Source organism: Oncorhynchus mykiss, chromosome 20 (assembly GCF_013265735.2).
Source record: "Oncorhynchus mykiss isolate Arlee chromosome 20, USDA_OmykA_1.1, whole genome shotgun sequence".
Taxonomy (NCBI): Eukaryota; Metazoa; Chordata; class Actinopteri; order Salmoniformes; family Salmonidae; genus Oncorhynchus; species Oncorhynchus mykiss.
In genome coordinates this window covers 11,603,242-11,623,009 of record NC_048584.1, presented here as the reverse complement: position 1 = coordinate 11,623,009, position 19,768 = coordinate 11,603,242, and the positions used below count along the sequence as shown (strand labels likewise).

Sequence of the window (19,768 nt, the reverse complement as noted above, 5' to 3'; positions counted from 1 at the left end):
ATCGAGACTCTAACCCGGACACTGATAAGAAATCCCGCTATGCCCTCAGATGAAACATCAAACAGGCAAAACGTCAATAGAGGACTAAGATTGAATCGTACTACACTGGCTCTGACGCTCGCCAGATGTGGCAGGGCTTGCAAACTATTACAGACTACAAAGGGAAACACAGCCGCAAGTTGCCCAGTAACATGAGCCTACCAAATGAGCTAAATTACTTTTATGCTCACTTCAAGGCAAACAACACTGAAGCATGCATGAGAGCATCAGCTATTCTGGACGACTGTGTGATCACGCTCTCCATAGCCGATGTGAGTAAGACTTTTAAACAGGTCAACATTCACAAGGCTGCAGGGCCATGCGCTGACCAACTGGCAAGTGTCTTCACTGACATTTTCAACGTGTCCCTGGCTGAGTCTGTAATACCAACATGTTATAAGCAGAACACCAAATCAAATCAAATCAAATTTTATTTGTCACATACACATGGTTAGCAGATGTTAGTGCGAGTGTAGCGAAATGCTTGTGCTTCTAATTCCGACAATGCAGTAATAACCAACAAGTAATCTAGCTAACAATTCCAAAACTACTACCTTATAGACACAAGTGTCAGGGGATAAAGAATATGTACATAAAGATATATGAATGAGTGATGGTACAGAGCGGCATAGGCAAGATACAGTAGATGGTATTGAGTACAGTATATACATATGAGATGAGTATGTAAACAAAGTGGCATAGTTAAAGTGGCTAGTGATACATGTATTACATAAAGATGCAGTAGATGATATAGAGTACAGTATGTACGTATACATATGAGATGAATAATGTAGGGTATGTAAACATTATATTAGGTAGCATTGTTTAAAGTGGCTAGTGATATATTTTACATCATTTCCCATCAATTCCCATTATTAAAGTGGCTGGAGTTGAGTCAGTGTGTTGGCAACAGCCACTCAATGTTAGTGGTGGCTGTTTAACAGTCTGATGGCCTTGAGATAGAAGCTGTTTTTCAGTCTCTCGGTCCCAGCTTTGATGCACCTGTACTGACCTCGCCTTCTGGATGATAGCGGGGTGAACAGGCAGTGGCTCGGGTGGTTGTTGTCCTTGATGATCTTTATGGCCTTCCTGTGACATCGGGTGGTGTAGGTGTCCTGGAGGGCAGGTAGTTTGCCCCCGGTGATGCGTTGTGCAGACCTCACTACCCTCTGGAGAGCCTTACGGTTGTGGATGCTCTCACATAGTCCATGTGCCCAAGAACACTAAGGTAACCTGACGAAATAACTACCGACCATCAGCACTCACGTCTGTAGCCATGAAGTGCTTTGCTGGAGCACACCCCAGCGCCACTTTTCACAATGGCGCTTGTTTAGTAAAGTTAGATCAAAGCTGAATCCACATCTTGGAAGATCACAACAATAGTATAATGTTACTGTTACACCAAAAACACCACCTAACTTCTTCTGAGATTTTAGGATGGTTGGCTGAACAGTCCCCAAAAATGATCATGTTGCCAAAACTCCACAGAGAGCACACACTAGGCAGAATGTGCTTTGATTGAAACAAAATACAGGAAGTCCATATAGTTTTTTAACACAATCTGCTCTAATTTGCTCACGAAACAGTCATTCAAGAATATTAACATGCATATTCCCATGAAAAACTGATTTAGATCAAATGATTGGAATGCAGATGCAGTTTGGACATTTCACTGGTAAAATCAGAAGAATCCTCATTCACAACTGACAGTGATGGTGCCATGGTCTATTTTGAAGTTAGGTGTGCCTAACATGGTGTGCTGCCAAATCATCCTGTTGTCCCGCATTTGGGCATTTTAAATGTGGTCATCCTAACCCTGACGCTACACTCAGACACAGGCAGTAGTGCTGACACATAACATTGTTAGTAGAGTACTGTGTTTCTCAACCATTTCTGTGCCAGTGACTAGCGAGACTTGGTCCTCCTCTTTTTAACCATTTTATACTATAGAGATAAATTACAAACACATTTATGTTCACTAATATCATAGGCTAATTAAGTTGGGGTTCAACACCCAAGGAACACATGCTAACTAGCTAGAATGCTAACTCTAAATATACTCTCCACTGTTAGTAGCTATGTATTCATCCAACAGTAAATGCAATGTCCAAAAAAAAACATTGCAGTTGTAGGCTACTACCCATTAGACCTATAGGCCTATGGCCAGTGTGCATTTAGCGCATGTGTCAATCCATATCTTAAAGCCTTATCAAATATCTTGGTTGTAAAATAGTTGCTATTGAGCTGAATATTGAGATTTGAGAAATAAAACCTATAGAATGCTTGCCTGTTTTGCATGTTATTTTGGCATTAATACATGTCACATATCAGTTTGCAAATGTAAAAAAAAAAAAAAAAAAAGAATTGCGTTTGTAAAGTCTCCATACAAACATGGTCTCTTTTTTTGCTTTCTTGAGTAAGTCAGCTCCAAAATGCAGGTGTTTCAGCCTAGCTCAGTGCCTTCAGTTGGTGGTGGGGCAGACAGCAGAAAATATGTGTGTAAGGCTTGGTAATGTTCTCTAGTTGTGCTGTGATTGGCTTAGTGTTCTGTCACTGCCAAATCTAAGGGTAGAGCTCAAAAAGTTACATTAGTTACATTAGAAGTGCCCATCCAAGAAGGCTCCAGGTCATTGGCCACAGATAAAATGACGTCAAATTACATTATATCATTTTTTTTATATATATTCTTTTTAATTTTTTACCCCCAATTTCGTGGTATCCAATTGGTAGCAGTTACAGTCTTGTCTCATCGTTGCAACTGCTGTACGGACTCGGGAGAGGCGCAGGTCGAGAGCCATTCGTCCTCCGCAACCCAACCCAACCAAGGCGCACTGCTTCTTGACACAATGCCCATCCAACCCGGAAGCCAGCCGCACCAATGTGTCAGAGGAAACACAATACACCTGGCCACCATATCAGCGTGCACTGCACCCGGCCCGCCACAGGAGTCCCTAGTGCTAAGACAAGGATATCCCTGCCGGCCAAACCCTCCCTAACCCGGACGACGCTGGGCCAATTGTGCACCGCCCCATGGGCCTCCCGGTCTCGACAGGGACTGGACTCAAACCCAGAATCTCTAGTGGCACAGCTTGCACTGCAATACAGTGCCTTAGACCACTGGGAGGCTTATCTACAGTAGCTTTGATTGGACTCTGTCATGTCAACATCATACTTTCAAAATCTTAGCTAGCAGTCATCATCATGAATCAAGTCGACAATTTACTGGTAAATCCTTTTAAATCCTTGTCATATGAAGACAAAGAATGAAGAGAAATTATAAACATGAAATACCTCGGACCCCACTTTGAGAACCCATGCTCAAGAGGACATGTCTATTATTGGCCACAGGAGGTCGCTGTAAGCTCATGATTAGTGGCAGACATCCTCCGACTGTCCCTGTGTGAGTCAATGGCTCCTCCTGCTTGATATAGAGACAGAGCTGGTAGAGAGCTGTGCAGGAGGGAGCAGTCCGAAAAAACATAAACTACACCTCGGGTAGCTAGCTAGCGCGGTGGGTGGTTTGAGAGAGACCGGCGCACGGGGTTGTAGTCGAGGCCTGGTGTTAAAGCGCAAAGTGGACGGTCGAGGAAAGCGTTTTGTATTTTAACAACCGACTCCCCAAATGAACTCCGTCAGAGCCACCAACCGGAGACCCAGGCGAGTCTCAAGGCCGCGCCCGGTGCAGCCCGACCAGAACGAGGGCGACCGAGGTGAGAGGGACCACGGTCAGAGTACTATGGGACTGTAGTCGTGTCAGGGCGGCAAGGTTCCACTGTGACCCCCAACCTCAGCTGTCTGGGTGTTATTTAGGAAAAGCCGACGCTTGTAGCTTTTTGGCCCGGGCCAGGCCGCGCTTTGTTTGGCTTGAGTGTCTGTGGCTACCAGTGGGGCTAGGGGTAACGACGTTAGTGAGTGCTTTGCCTGTGTAGCTAACGTTACCTCGCTAACTAGTCAGCTAGTAAGGTGACTAGCCAAAGAACTAGCCCACACTACGCAACCATAACGACGACCATGGCGGAACCACAGTGACCACATTTTTATATATATTTGTTCCGACTTTGCCAGGACGTGTCATCATGGTCATGGCAGTAACGTTACTAGCTCACTAAAAGGTTAGCTATTAGCTGTAACGCTTCGGACGAAATTAATCTGCGTTGCGTTTTTGGACTGCCATTTTGGGGTGTGTTAGCCAGTCGCCATCCTCCAGTAACTAAGTTAGTTAACCTTACTAGCCAACTGATATGAATATATCATCCGCAATTTAGACAGGTTAATTTTCCTGCTAACGTTAAGCAGTCGGCAGCTAACGGTAGATAACTGCGTGGATCACATTCATCGGCTACCGTTAGTTATTTAATTTAACTAACTAGCTAGTTAGTGAACTACTAGTTCAAGCTAGCTAAAAATTTGTGTCTGGTTGATCGCTAACGTTAGCTGGCTAGCTGTATGTTTGTTTACACGTCGGATTTACGAACTAGTTAGCTACGTAACTAACGTTAGTTGCGTTTTGACTCTGGTCGCCCGCGGTAAAAATCTGCGGCCAGGTTACCTTCAGGTTAACTGTTCAGGGCTGTGACTTTTAGTATCAGTGTGACGGGGCAGAGGCCGGTGTCCAGCTAGAGAAGGGAATGGTATTATAGGGCTCTGTTGGGCGGCAGGGACACATCTGTGGTTGTCAATCAACCAACCTTTGTCTGTCAGCCACACACACAGCCAGTCCCTGTCATATGCAGTCAATCAAACACAACCACGACACCCAGTCTGTGAATGTCCTGAAAGCGTTTTGATAAAAGGCAAACTAGAATGCCAGTGATCAGCTGCCATTATTAACCTGTGTTTTGTAATCAGTCTGTATTCCCCTACCAACTGCAGTACAGTAGATATGTGTGGGTGGATGGTGTTTAAATGTCATCTGCCTGACGGTGTTTGTCTGTCGAACTGCAGAGAGAGGATGCTGCCAGTCAGTTGAACTGTGCTGAAAGAGAAGACGTTTCTTTGTGCTGTATCTGTCAGACTGTGTTCTGACTGCGTCCTCTGTGTCCAGCAGATGAGGAGGCTCCAGCTGCAGCAGCGGAGGTGGCTGTGGAGGAGTCCGGGCCTGCAGCTGGGAACAGCCCCTACCAGCTCCGACGCAAGTCTCTATTGCCCAAGAGAACAGCCTCCAGTACTGCAGTGGCCTGTCCCAGCAAGACTGCTATGGAGGTCAGAGAGAGAGAGCACCTTTATGTGCTTGTTCACTTTCCTTAATTGGTTTATAAGGAGAGGACTGGTTTTTGAAACGTGGTGTATATCCCACTAGCACCAGTGTATATTTCAGGAGAAAGGTAGACAGTGTAGTTGAGTGAAACAGAATGTTTAAGTGTGTGTGTCTCAGTCACGTCACTGGGGGAGGTAACGGTGTGTGTTGCTGATGTGTGTTATTCTGACACAGGGAGCATCCACCTCAACAACCGAACCCTTCGGCCACCGAGCCAAACGGGCCAGAGTCTCCGGCAAAAGCCACGACCTGCCAGGTAACAATGTGTGTGTAGGTGTACAAGTCACGAATGTGACGTGTCTGCACGGCTCTTTCTACAACTGTGTATGCATCATCTGTTAATGCTAAGTGAAACTCTGCGTGTGTGTAGCGGCTCCAGCAGAGCAGTACCTGCAGCAGAAGCTTCCAGATGAGGTGGTTCTGAAGATCTTCTCATACCTCCTGGAGCAGGACCTCTGTCAAACTGCCTGCGTCTGCAAGCGCTTCAGCCAGCTAGCCAACGACCCTATACTCTGGTACACACACACACACTTCTGTGATCCTATACTGAAGGTACACAAACGCTTCAGCCAGCTAGCCAACGACCCTATACTCTGGTACACACACACACACTTCTGTGATCCTATACTGAAGGTACACAAACGCTTCAGCCAGCTAGCCAACGACCCTATACTCTGGTACACACACACACACTTCTGTGATCCTATACTGAAGGTACACAAACGCTTCAGCCAGCTAGCCAACGACCCTATACTCTGGTACACACAGACACACTTCTGTGATCCTATACTGAAGGAACACAAACGCTTCAGCCAGCTAGCCAACGACCCTATACCCTGGTACACAACAGGCACACTTCTGTGATCCTATACTGAAGGAACACAAACGAGCGTAAACCTAACCTATATTTTGTGGCCCGTTATAGTTAACTGACATGTCACCAAAAAAAATCTAGTCGCTATCGACCATTACTGGTCCATACTGTTACTTTGTGCAAAACCTTTTATGCCCGGGGTGGTTGACATTTGCCCTCTCTCTGTGTGTCCAGGAAGCGTCTGTACATGGAGGTGTTTGAGTACACACGTCCCATGATGCACCCTGAGCCAGGAAAGTTCTACCAGGTCAGCCCTGAGGAACACGACCACCCCAATCCCTGGAAGGACAGCTTCCAACAACTGGTGGGTAAAGTGTGTGTAGTTAGATAAGCGTTGTGTTAATGTTATTTTAACATTGTTTTAACATTTTTGCAGTATAAAGGAGCCCATGTGAAGCCAGGCTTTGCTGAACATTTTTACAGCAACCCTGGGAGGTACAAAGGCAGGGAGAATATGCTGGTAAGACACGTGCACGCACACACTCATGGTCCATTGAAAATACATTTTCAATATGGCTGCCCGTCGGCTCCAATTTTGCGTAAATGTGTTTCTGTGTTTCCAGTACTATGACACAATAGAGGATGCATTAGGAGGGGTGCAGGAGGCTCATTTTGAAGGGCTGATCTTCGTGCACTCTGGGATTTACACTGATGAGTGGATCTACATCGAGTCCCCCATCACCATGATCGGAGCAGGTATTGTGTGTGGTCTGTCTGTGCGTGTGTCTTGCTCTTTCTAGTCTGTGTATGTATGCTCTACTACTTATGGTAGAAACAGACTTTCTTTTTGTGTGTATGTAGCTCCGGGTAAAGTGTCTGATAAGGTGGTGATTGAGAACACCAGAGACTCAACGTTTGTCTTCATGGAAGGATCAGAGGACGCCTACGTGGGATACATGACTATCAGGGTACGCTGCAAACACAAACCCAGCAAACACAGACCCCATTACACACACACACACCTCCCCTCCCCTCTAACCTCCTGTGTTTCCTATACAGTTTAACCCAGATGATAAGTCGGCTCAGCACCACAATGCCCACCACTGTCTGGAGATCACTGTCAACTGTTCTCCCAACATAGACCACTGTATCATCAGATCTACCTGCACAGGTAATGCAAACAGTCTGCAGTTGGGCATGTTTGTTTCTCCTGTGAATAATGTAATTCAGGGTTCCCTTTTTATTTATTTATACACTACCGGTCAAAAGTTTTAGAACACCTACTCATTCAAGGGTTTTTCTTTATTATTTCTGCATTGTGGAATAATAGTGAAGACATCAAAACTTTGAAATAACACATGGAATCATGTAGTAACCAAAAAATTGTTAAACATATCAAAATATATTTTATATTTGAGATTCTTCAAATAGCCACCCTTTGCGTTGATGACAGCTTTGCACAGTCATGGCGTTCTCTCAACCAGCTTCATGAGGTAGTCACCTGGAATGCGTTTCAATTAACAGGTGTGCCTAGTTAAGTTAATTTGTGGAATTTCATTTTTTCTTAATGCGTTTGAGCCAATCAGTTGTGTTGTGACAAGGTAGGGATGGTTTACAGAAGATAGCCCTATTTGGTAAAATACCAAGTCCATATTATAGCAAGAACAGCTTAAATAAGCAAAGAGAAACAACAGTTCATCATTACTTTAACACATGAAGGTCAGTCAATATGGAACATTTCAAGAACTTTAAAAGTTTGTTCAAGTGCACTCACAAAAACCATCAAGCGCTATGATGAAACTGGCTCTCAGGAGGACTGCCACAGGAATGGAAGACCCAGAGTAACCTCTGCTGCAGAGGATACGTTCATTAGAGTTACCAGCTTCAGAAATTGCAGCCCAAATAAATGCTTCGCAGAGTTCAAGTAACAGACACATCTCAACATCAAATGTTCAGAGGAGACTGTGTGAATCAGGCCTTTGTGGTCGAATTGCTGCAAAGAAACCCCTACTAAAGGACACCGATAAGAAGAGACTTGCTTGGGCCAAAAAAACACACGCAATGGACATTTGTCCTTTGGCTTGGAGTCCAAATTGGAGGTTTTTGGTTCCAGCTGCCCTGTCTTTGTAAAACGCGTTGTGGGTGAATGGATGATCTCTGCATTTGTGGTTCCCACTGTAAAGCATGGAGGAGGTGGTGTGGGGGTGCTTTGCTGGTGACACTGTCAGTGATTTATTTTGAAGGCACACTTAAACAGTATGGCTACCACAGCATTCTGCAGCCATCCCATCTGGTTTGCGTTTAGTGGGACTATCCTTTGTTTTTCAACAGGACAATGAGCCAACACAACTCCAGGCTGTGTAAAGGCTATTTGACCAAGAAGGAGAGTGATGGTGTGCTGCATCAGATGACCTGGCCTCCACAACCCCCCGACCTTAACCAAATTGAGATGGTTTGGGATGAGTCAGACCACAGAGTGAAGGAAAAGCAGCCAACAAGTGCTCAGCATACAGTTGAAGTTGGAAGTTTACATACACTCAGGTTGGAGTCATTAAAACTAGTTTTTCAACCACTCAACAAGAAATTTGTGAACTATGGTTTTGGCAAGTCGGTTAGGACATCTACTTTGTACATGACACAAGTAATTTTTCCAACAATTATTTACATACAGATTATTTCACTTATAATTCACTATCACAATTCCAGTGGGTCAGAAGTTTACATACACTAATTTGACTGTGCCTTTAAACAGCTTGGACAATTCCAGAAAATTATGTAATGGCTTTAGAAGCTTCTGATAGGCTAATTGACATCATTTGAGTCAATTGGAGGTGTACCTGTGGATGTATTTCAAGGCCTACCTTCAAACTCAGTGCCTCTTTGCTTGACATTATGGGGAAGAAATCAGCCAAGACCTCAGGGAAAAGCCGCCTCAGGCTAGACCTCCACAAGTCTGGTTCATCCTTGGGAGCAATTTCCTCACGTCTGAAGGTACCACGTTCATCTATACAAACAATAGTATGCAAGTATAAATGGGACCACGCAGCCGTCATACAGCTCAGGAAGGAGACGCGTTCTGTCTCCTAGAGATGAACGCACTTTGGTGAGAAAAGTGCAAATCAATCCCAGGACAACAGTAAAGGACCTTGTGAAGATGCTGGAGGAAACGGGTACAAAAGTATCTATATCCACAGTAAAACGAGTTCTATATCGACATAACCTGAAAGGCCGCTCAGCAAGGAAGAAGCCACTGCCCCAAAACTGCAATAAAAAAGCCAGACTACGGTTTGCAACTGCACATGGGGACAAAGATCGTACTTTTTGGAGAAATGTCCTCTGGTCTGATGAAACAAAAATAGAACTGTTTGGCCATAGTGACCATCTTTGTGTTTGGAGGTAACAGGGGGGGAGGCTTGCAAGCTGAAGAACAACATCCCAACCGTGAAGCACGGGGGTGGCAGCAGCATGTTGTGGGGGTGCTTTGCTGCAGGAGGGACTGGTGCACTCCACAAAATAGATGGCATCATGAGCAAGGAAAATTATGTGGATATATTGAAGCAACATCTCAAGACATCAGCTTGGTTGCAAATGGGTCTTCCAAATGGAGAATGACCCCAAGCATACTTGTAAGGTTGTGGCAAAATGGCTTAAGGAGAACAATGTCAAGGTATAGGAGTGGCCATCACAACGCCCTGACCTCAATCCCATAGAAATTTTGTGGACAGAACTGAAAAAGCATGTGCGAGCAAGGAGGCCTACAAAGCTGACTCAGCTACACCAGCTCTGTCAGGAGGAATGGGCCAAAATTCACCCAACTTATTGTGGGAAGCTTGTGGAAGGCTACCAGAAATGTTTGACCCAAGTTAAACAATTTAAAGGCAATGCTACCAAATACTTAATGTTAACTTCTGACCCAGCTGTGCCACCAAAGACCCTGGGTTTGCGCCCAGGCTCTGTCGCAACTGACTGGGAGGTCCGTGGGGCGACGCACAATTGGCCTCCGTCGTCCGGGTTAGGGAGGGCTTGGCCGGTAGGGATATTCTTGTCTCACCGCGCACCAGCGACTCCTGTGGCGGGCCGGGCGCTAACCAAGGTTGCCAGGTGCACGTCGACACATTGGTGTGGCTGGCTTCCGGGTTGGATGTGCGCTGTGTTAAGAAGCAGTGCGGCTTGGTTGGGTTGTGTATCGGAGGACGCATGACTTTCGACTTTCAACCTTCGTCTCTCCCGAGCCCGTACGGGAGTTGTAGCGATGAGACAAGATAGTAGCTACTAAAACAATTGGATACCACGAAATTGGAGAGAAAATTAAAATAAAAAAAATATATTAAAAAAAATAAAGTGGTGATCCTAACTTAGGGAATTTGTACTAAGATTAAATGTCAGGAACTGTGAAATTGAGTTTAAATGTATTTGGCTAAGGTGCATGTAAATGTCTGACTTCAGCTGTATATGGGAACTCTTTCAAGGCTGTTGGAAAAGCATACCAGGTGAAGCTGGTTGAGAGAATGCCAAGAGTGTGCAAAGCTGTCATCTAGGCAAACGTGGCTACTTTGAAGAATCTCAAATATAAAATATATTTAGATTTAACACTTTTTTTGGCTACTACATGATTCCATTTGTGTTATTTCATAGTTTTGACGTCTTCAATATGATTATACAATGTAGAAAATAGTAAAAAATAAAAAGCCTTGAATGAGTAGGTGTTCTAAAACTTTTAACTGGTAGTGTGTATAACAACAACAAAAAATACACTTTTCTGGACATAAGACTTAGAGGAAATCAGCTCAATGATTTTCATTTTTTATATCTGTTCTAAAATATTCCCACGCTTAGTGAGATATGGGATTGTATATAAATGTAATCAAGGTTTGAAATTGTGTTTTAGTCAAATATCTGTTTGGGCTTATTGCGGGCAATTTGCATTCTACAAAAAAATGTAATTATTTTCTGTCCTCCAGACCAGCTGCTCAAGAAGAATTAGGCCTGTGGCTGAATCTAGTTGATGATCCCTGATGTAGGTTGTCTCCAGTGGGGCATGTCGGGTAATGTAGTTTGTCCCTATTCTAGTTGGCTCGGCTGTCTGTGTGAGCGGCCAGGGGGCGTGTCCTAGCATCAAACACTGCAACATCAGCGACTGTGAGAACGTTGGACTTTACATCACCGACCATGCGCAGGTAAATGCACACTTCATCACTGACCATGCACACACATCACTAACCACACTTAAACACCCTCTCTGACTGTGTATCCCTGCATGGTATCTATGGCAATAATGATGTGATAATGTATTACAGGGTATCTATGAGGATAATGAGATCAGTAATAATGCATTGGCGGGAATCTGGGTAAAAAACCACGGCAACCCCATCATCAGACGAAACCACATCCACCACGGCCGAGATGTAGGAGTCTTCACCTTCGACCATGGAATGGTATCTCACTTTGACCTTTAACGTCAAACCTCTTACAACTGATATCCACAGCCACGGTCAAAATTGGCTATATTGTAAAAATGTATGAAAACAAAAATTTGCTTTTTGATCTTAACGGAAAAATCCACCCAAAAACACTTGGTATTTGTTTCATTCGTCAATTGCAAAACGCAGCATCATATGATTATTTTGAAAGTAACATATCTTAAACTTGATTGCTGACATGCAAAACATTTTGGGACTATATAAAAAATGGACTAATGAAACAAATGGCAAAATACAGTTTTTGGGTGGTGTTTTCCTTTAAGGTTAGGCGTAAGGTTAGCTGTGTGGTTAAGGTTAGGTTTAAAATACAATTTTAAGATGCAGTTCATAAAAATGCATGGTTAATGATTTTGTAGCTGTGGAAGCTAGTGACAGCCTTTACCTCTCACCCATCATTTTGGAGATCTTTACAGTTGTGCTGACCATGGCAATGATGATAGTATCGCTCTCTCTCCTTCTCCCCCAGGGTTATTTTGAGAGTTGTAACATCCACCGGAATCGCATAGCAGGCTTTGAAGTGAAGGCGTATGCTAACCCTACAGTGGTTCGCTGTGAGATCCACCATGGCCAAACAGGGGGAATCTATGTGCATGAGAAAGGACGGGGACAGTTCATAGAAAACAAGATCTACGCCAACAACTTCGCTGGAGTCTGGATCACCTCCAACAGTGACCCTACGATACGGTACACACACACAATCAGTGGTGTAGAATACTTAAGTAAAAATACTTTAAAGTACTAATAAGTCATTTTTGGGGGGTACTTTACTATTTATAGTTTTGACAACTTTATTTTTCTCTACTACATTCCTAAACCAAATAATGTACTTTTTACTCCATACAATTTGAATGCTTAGCAAAAATGGTCAAATTCACCCACTTATCAAGAGAACATCCCTGGTCCTAATGATTTGTATTGCTTTCAAATAGGCACATTCTTCTCCTCTCCCCTGCAACTCCTCCCCAGGTCCTTAGTGTACAAGAGAAAGTATTGCATTATGTTTGCTGTCAGTATACCTGGTAAAATAACGGTTTATAAACCACTCTAAGGGGGCCCTATAAAACCCCAATTCTGTTGTATATTTTCCTATAATATGTTTCATCTGTTTTGTTTTAGATTAGTTTTTTTACTCTCAAAATTACAATTGTTCATAAAGAAAGAACAAAATTGAATGTTCTGAGTTCATGTCAATGCTTAAATCACATCAGAAGACTAGTTTTCCTCCAGACCCCCACAAATATCAAATAGATTTGAGTGTAATTCCCCTTCAATTCCGCATCTGGCCCTTTTTTAATTGCGCATCTAGCGAGTGAGGAATGTACCATCTGTGAAGGTTCTGTACTGCTGCCCCTGATTTCATGGCAAAGTTTGCAAATAATATATACAGATTATATACACTCAGCACAAAAAAAAAAAAGAAACGTCCTCTCACTGTTAACTGTGTTTTTCAGCTAACTTAACATGTATGAATATAACAAGATTCAACAACTGAGACATAAACTGAACAAGTTCCACACACATGTGACTAACAGGTATGGAATGTGTCCCTGAATGAAGGGGGAGTCTAAATCAAAAGTATCAGTCAGTATCTGGTGTGGCCACCAGCTGCATTAAGTACTGCAGTGCATCTCCTCCTCATGGACTGTGCCAGATTTGACAGTTCTTGCTATGAGATGTTACCCCACTTTTCCACCAAGGCAAGTTCCCGGACAGTTCCCTAGCCCTCACCCTCCGATCCAACAGGTCCCAGACATGCTCAATGGGTTTGAGATCCGGGCTCTTTGCTGGCCATGGCAGAACACTGACATTCCTGTCTTGCAGGAAATCATTCACAGAACGAGCAGTATGGCTGGTGGCATTGTCATGCTGGAGGGTCATGTCAGGATGAGCCTACAGGAAGGGTACCACATGAGGGAGGAGGATGTCTTCCTTCTAACGCACAGCGTTGAGATTGCCTGCAATGACAACAAGCTCAGTCCGATGACGCTGTGATACATCGCCCCAGACCATGACGGACCCTCCACCTCCCTATCGATCCCACTCCAGAATACAGGCCTCGGTGTAACGCTCATTCCTTCGACGATAAACGGGAATCTGACCATCACCCCTGGTGAGACAAAACCGCGACTCCTCAGTGAAGAGCACTTTTTGCCAGTCCTCTCTGGTCCAGCGGCGGTGGGTTTGTGCCCATAGGGGACGTTGTTGCTGGTGATGTCTGGTGAGGACCTGCCTTACAACAGGCCTACAAGCCCTCAGTCCAGTCTCTCTCAGCCTAATGCGGACAATCTGAGCACTGATGGAGGGATTGTGTGTTCCTGGTGTAACTCGGGCAGTTGTTGCCATCCTGTACCTGTCCCGCAGGTGGTATGTTCGGATGTACCGATCCTGTGCAGGTGTTGTTACACGTGGTCTGCCACTGCGAGGACGATCAGCTGTATTTGTCATCAACTGGCTACACACGGAGTGATAGAGCAGTGTGCACACCACACAGAGTGGCAATTCATTGGCTTAGGTTTAGCTTTTTAAGACAAAAGTGGCTAACCAGGGGTGGGATAATGTTGATGTTGTGTTGATTAGATAGTAGCTGGGAGCTTGTCGTGTCTAGTACTTGTAAGATTTGTTTGACAGTTTCCAGTCAAACACTTAAATTGCATGTGCTTTCAGAATTATTTGGCGAGTTACTCGTAGTTGGCCTGCGAGCTACTGGTAGTTTGCGATCGACCTGTTGGAGACCCCTGCAATAACTCCTCTCAGTATTATGGGCTGTTTGTTGACGTTCCGTTCTGTTATTCTCCAGGGGCAATGCAATCTTCAACGGTAACCAAGGGGGCGTGTACATATTTGGCGATGGGCGTGGCCTGATCGAGGGGAATGATATCCATGGCAACGCTCTGGCTGGAATCCAGATCAGAACCAATAGCTGCCCAATTGTACGCCACAACAAGATCCACGACGGACAGCATGGTGGCATCTATGTGGTAAAGACACACATACTGTTTAGATTTTTTCAGTCCTTTAGATGTTGATTAAACAATCTAATCGTGTGTGTGTGTGTGTGTTTGCAGCATGAGAAGGGCCAGGGTGTGATCGAGGAGAACGAGGTGTACAGCAACACGCTGGCAGGCGTCTGGGTGACCACCGGCAGCACACCTGTCCTCCGCAGGAACCGCATCCACAGCGGCAAACAGGTAAAACACACTCATCTGTTACCGTTGTTTAAAAAAAATAAAATAAAAACTTTCTGTGAAGATTGGAGGCCTGTCTCATTGTGTCTACATGATATATTCTGTAAAAAGTCAGATTTAACCCTCTTTCTCCCTCAGGTAGGGGTGTATTTCTATGACAACGGTCATGGGGTGTTGGAAGACAACGACATCTACAATCACATGTACTCTGGCGTTCAGATACGGTACGTCCTGCCTCTTCTGTCAAATGCAGGACACAGTGGTTATGATAACGTTTGACTAACGTTCGATGAAGGTTTCACTAATATTGTTGGTTGTTTTACAGAACTGGCAGCAACCCCAAGATCCGACGCAACAAGATCTGGGGAGGGCAGAACGGAGGCATTCTGGTCTACAACTCGGGTCTGGGTTTCATCGAGGACAATGAGATCTTCGACAACGCCATGGCGGGCGTGTGGATTAAGACTGACAGCAACCCCACGCTGCGACGCAACAAGATCCACGACGGGAGAGACGGAGGCATCTGTATCTTTAACGGAGGGAGAGGTCTTCTGGAGGAGAACGATATTTTCAGGAATGCCCAGGCAGGAGTTCTGATCAGCACCAACAGCCACCCTGTGCTCCGCAAAAACCGTATCTTTGACGGCTTTGCTGCAGGTCAGCTGCCCATGTGTACACTAACTTTACCATGCTGTACTGACTGGTCAGTACTGTTACCTACTCATCCACCTGTGTTGATAATGTCATTTCCTGTCTCAGGTATCGAGATAACCAACCATGCCACGGCGACTCTGGAGGGAAACCAGATCTTCAACAACCGTTTCGGTGGCCTGTTCCTCGCCTCGGGGGTCAACGTCACCATGAAAGGTAACTAGTTCTACTGTAGCGCTAAGGGTATGTGAGGAGTTGGAACGATTGGAAATCTCGCTCATGGATGTTAGCTCCTTGCTTTAGCTACTGTCATGCACATGGCTCCAGTGCTCCACGTCCTTTCCAAACGCCCAGCTGAACACTGCTTCGCGCTCGCAGGAAAGAAAACTGCCGCTCCAAATTCGCGCCATTCATTAAAATCACAATTGAACACATTTATTTTTGTGACTACCTGAATGAACATAAAGGTGAATTAAAGAGGCGCACATCATTTCAAATAGGCTACATGTCATAGTAGACACTAAATAGGACAGGAGCCAGACAGGGAGCCTAAGAAGGAACGAAAATGAATTATTTAGGCTATATTATTTCAAGGGTAATAGCCTACAAATTAGGCTGGCAGGAACAAAGCGCTCAGCATTTAAACGTTTTGTTGTATTAAATCATTTAGTCTATACATTGCACATATAGGCTGTGACTAACTTAGAATAAAGGAAAAATGCCCTTGAATTTATTTTTTAGAAACAAGCGTTTGGCCAGTCTGCGGCTTCAGGCTAATCTAGACAATGTGTCAAGAAGCGAAGGTGCCTGGAGAGCCAGCCAGCAGTAGAGAATATCCTGTCCACACTTGCAGAGCCCCTCGGGATGCTAGACGTCCTTTTGGCCATCCTTGACAGGTTGGGCATGGTTGTTTATCTAATCAGGCCTCCCGAGTGGCACAGCATTGCATTGCTTGAGGCGTCACTACAGTCCCGGGTTCGAACCTGGGCTGTGTAGCAGCGAGACACAATTGACCCAGCGCCGTCCGAGTTAGGGCATCGTTTGGCTTGCCCTGGATGTCCTTGTCCCATCGTGCTCTAGCGACTCCTGTGGCAGGCCGGGCGCATGTATGCTGACACGGTTGCCAGGTGTATGGTGTTTCCTCTGACACGTTAGTGCGGCTGGTTTCCGGGTTAAGTGAGCAGTGTGTCAAGAAGCAGTGCGGCTTGGCAGGTTGGTGTTTTTGAGAACACATGGCTCTCGACCTTCGCCTCTCCCGAGTCTGTACGGGAGTTGCAGCTATTGGACACGACTAACTACCAATTGGATACCACGAAAATGGGGTAAAAAGTAAACAGACAAATGTCCTGATTGAAACGGAAACCTCCTTGAATCAATTATGGCCTAGTATAGATAATACATCAAAAATGAACAAAACGTTTAAGAGATCTGATTTTTAGTTTAGAAATATTTTGCTACAATGACACACTTAGTTATCTACCCACCTCATTCCTTTCTTTTAGCATGTGCAAGTAGTAAGTACACCATGTTTTTGGAATATTTGTCTTTTCATATTCCACTATGATTCTTTAGTTGTGGACACTACATCACCACACTCACTCTCTTGCTCTTGATCCTCATCTTTATAAGTCACCTTGATTTAGCACCTGTGTTTTATCAGTTTCTTTATGAAAATATTTAGCGAACTCCATGACAGTAGCTAAAGCAAGAGGCACACAAGTAGACTACAAATGCATGCTGAGCCGGGTGTGACGTTAGCGCTATTGGAGCGGGCAAGAAGGCCGTCACTCCAGTCAAATTGTGATCGCTCCGCTCCAGCTCCCATCCGCTCACATACTCTAAGAGCTAAAAACACTGCTATTACGTTATTGGACATTAGCCTAGCCTGTCAGCGGCACTAACGTAATGTAGCACTTGGGCTAATGCTAATATTATTTCAGTCTGTCAGTTCTTGAAATAGACCAGTGGTAGTCACTAATATTTCTGAAGGAGCCACTTTTGTGAAACAACCTATATATCCTACCCTTTGGAGAAGGGGGGTTGGGGGGGTCACGAATTCAAACGGATTCATACATGATATTTAAGATACATGGCCCATCAAGCTATTTCAATCTCTATTGTAGGACACTTGAGTATCAGAAACCAATGTGTAAAATACATTTGAGGCAGCTTTTGAATATGGCCTTATTTCCATTAACTTAAAAGTTATGGCACAAGATCTGTTAAACCAGGTAATGGAAGGAAGTATAGGCTTTAATCAATTAATTTCCCCAGTCATTCATTCTGTGCAGATTCATCACTCTACCTTCTAACGAGTCTTACACAGCTTGTGTGTGTCAGAGATGGAAACAAGACTCGTACGAGTTCCTGAGAATCTTGGCTTTCGGGAATGGGGTCATATTCGCTAATAGCTTCAACTGTTGAAAAGCTTTAACCACATTCGTATTACCGCTCCGTTTGGCCCAGTTGCTAATAGTGGATATCGAAGGTTACTTACGTAACCACTGTTCTATGAACTAAATCAGTGGCACATTCAGCAACTGAGGAAAATAACTTGCACAACACATTCATTCAGATTGTTGCTGAGAGACGCGCAATGACTGTTTGGCTTAGACTATATAAAATAGGTTCTTGGTCAGAGCAGTCTCTTCCTCTCTTCCAGATAATAAGATATTGAATAATCAGGATGCCATAGAGAAAGCTGTGAGCAGAGGACAGTGTCTCTACAAGATCTCCAGCTACACCTCCTACCCCATGCACGACTTCTACAGGTACACACACTCAACTAGCCAAAGCATGACTTTCAGTTAGTTACACAGCAGTTACACCAGTGCTGATTTTCTGTGACCTATGTGTGGTGTCAAGGTGTCACACTTGCAATACGACAGACAGGAACGCCATCTGTGTGAACTGCATCAAGAAGTGTCACCAAGGACACGACGTGGAGTTTATACGGCACGATAGGTGAGTAGCGCACACCAACCATTTATTACTGACTAGACGCTCCCATTTGTGGCTTGCCATGACTGTGTCTTGACTATAGAATTTTTTCTAGAATACCAGGCTGACCACTCAATTATATATTTTCCTTGTTTTGCCCTGTATTCCATGTTAACCCTCATCTCTGTAGGTTTTTCTGTGACTGTGGAGCGGGAACTCTTTCCAACCCCTGTACGCTGGCTGGAGAACCAACGCATGACACAGACACACTCTACGACTCCGCTCCGCCCATAGAGTCCAACACGCTGCAGCACAACTGAACACAACACACACCCACACTACATAAACACACACCCTATAGTCTACACACATACCACACTCTGTCACACACCACTCGCAAACACTCAGAACTGTGGCCATAAGGAGGCAGAATACGGTGTTCTCAGCAGTGACACGGTTATAGGGACCCTGAAGCTCAGCCACTGCTGTACTGGGGGGGGTCTCTTCTAAAGGGATTTGTCTGGTCTACTCTAATGAGAAATGAACTCTTAACAGCCACCAAATGGACGGGTAGAGTGAGCTGGAGTGGGTTATGGCTGCTCTGTTGGAGAGTGGCCAATGAGACTTCCTTTGCCTGTGGCCCTTCACCTCTCTGCGACTCGCTGCGGTCCTGGAAAACAAACTTCCTCCCCAGACAGGAAGAGGATTATATTTAGCCCCGCCCACTGAGACACTTCTGGTCCCAAGGCATTGTAGTCCTTGTGGCAGCGGATGGCTGATGTACAGCTGTACATGTACAGCTCACGGGAGAGAGACTGATCGAGCACTTCAGCTTTTATATTATTTTAATGCTTTCTCATGTAGTTTTGTATTTTCAAGCAAAAATCTTACTGTACTTGAATGTCTTTATATATTATGTTAATTATTATTTTTGTTAGCCCCAGGCTTGCTGCAGTAGCTCTTCATGTCCCAGTTCTTTCTGTGAAAGAGAATCGCGTTTAACACTAATGAAGACCCTCTCCAGGTTATAGATATCTATAGGACCGGTGGAACAAGGTAGGTATGGCTGGCTGTTGTGGATTGTTGTTTAGTGGGTGCATGTGTATGGTTGTGTTCATATTCAGCCACTGGAGAGGGTCAGACATGAGGTATCGGGACATGAGTAATTCTGCAGTCTCCCACCCGCTCCCTACTTCCCTCCCTGTGTATTGTGGTGACTGTGGCTCTTCAGGCAGCCTGGATTGTAAGCATGTGTACCATAACATCTAGACTTAATATATTGTGAAGTATTAAAAACCATTATGTAGATGCTAGTATGAATTCAAAAAGGGTTTTAATTTCCTAGAAAGAAAAAAAAGAAAGGAAACTGGTCATTTGTAAGAAAATAAAACTATTAGATCAG

At 44.6% G+C, this 19,768-nt stretch overlaps 1 protein-coding gene across 4 annotated transcripts; it reads left to right on the top strand.

Moving 5' to 3' along the window:
• Nucleotides 1-3,437: 3,437 nt before the first annotated feature.
• On the top strand, nt 3,438-19,768 carry LOC110498972 (F-box only protein 11). Of its 4 annotated transcripts, none has more exons than XM_021575716.2 (20): nt 3,438-3,749; nt 5,084-5,241; nt 5,471-5,552; nt 5,667-5,811; nt 6,345-6,474; nt 6,547-6,630; nt 6,734-6,866; nt 6,972-7,078; nt 7,170-7,281; nt 11,181-11,287; nt 11,408-11,545; nt 12,057-12,274; nt 14,388-14,568; nt 14,656-14,778; nt 14,914-14,999; nt 15,101-15,432; nt 15,535-15,642; nt 18,089-18,197; nt 18,292-18,390; nt 18,557-19,768. In XM_021575716.2, exons 1-20 carry the CDS (start codon nt 3,662-3,664, stop codon nt 18,684-18,686), a joined length of 2,670 nt encoding a protein of 889 aa, XP_021431391.1. In that variant the 5' UTR covers nt 3,438-3,661; the 3' UTR covers nt 18,687-19,768. The 4 variants fall into 4 exon arrangements, with proteins under 4 accessions (XP_021431391.1, XP_021431392.1, XP_021431394.1 ...); XM_021575717.2 differs by having other exon boundaries at nt 3,439-3,749; nt 5,087-5,241; XM_021575719.2 differs by lacking the exons at nt 3,438-3,749; nt 5,084-5,241; nt 5,471-5,552; nt 5,667-5,811 and adding an exon at nt 5,823-5,973.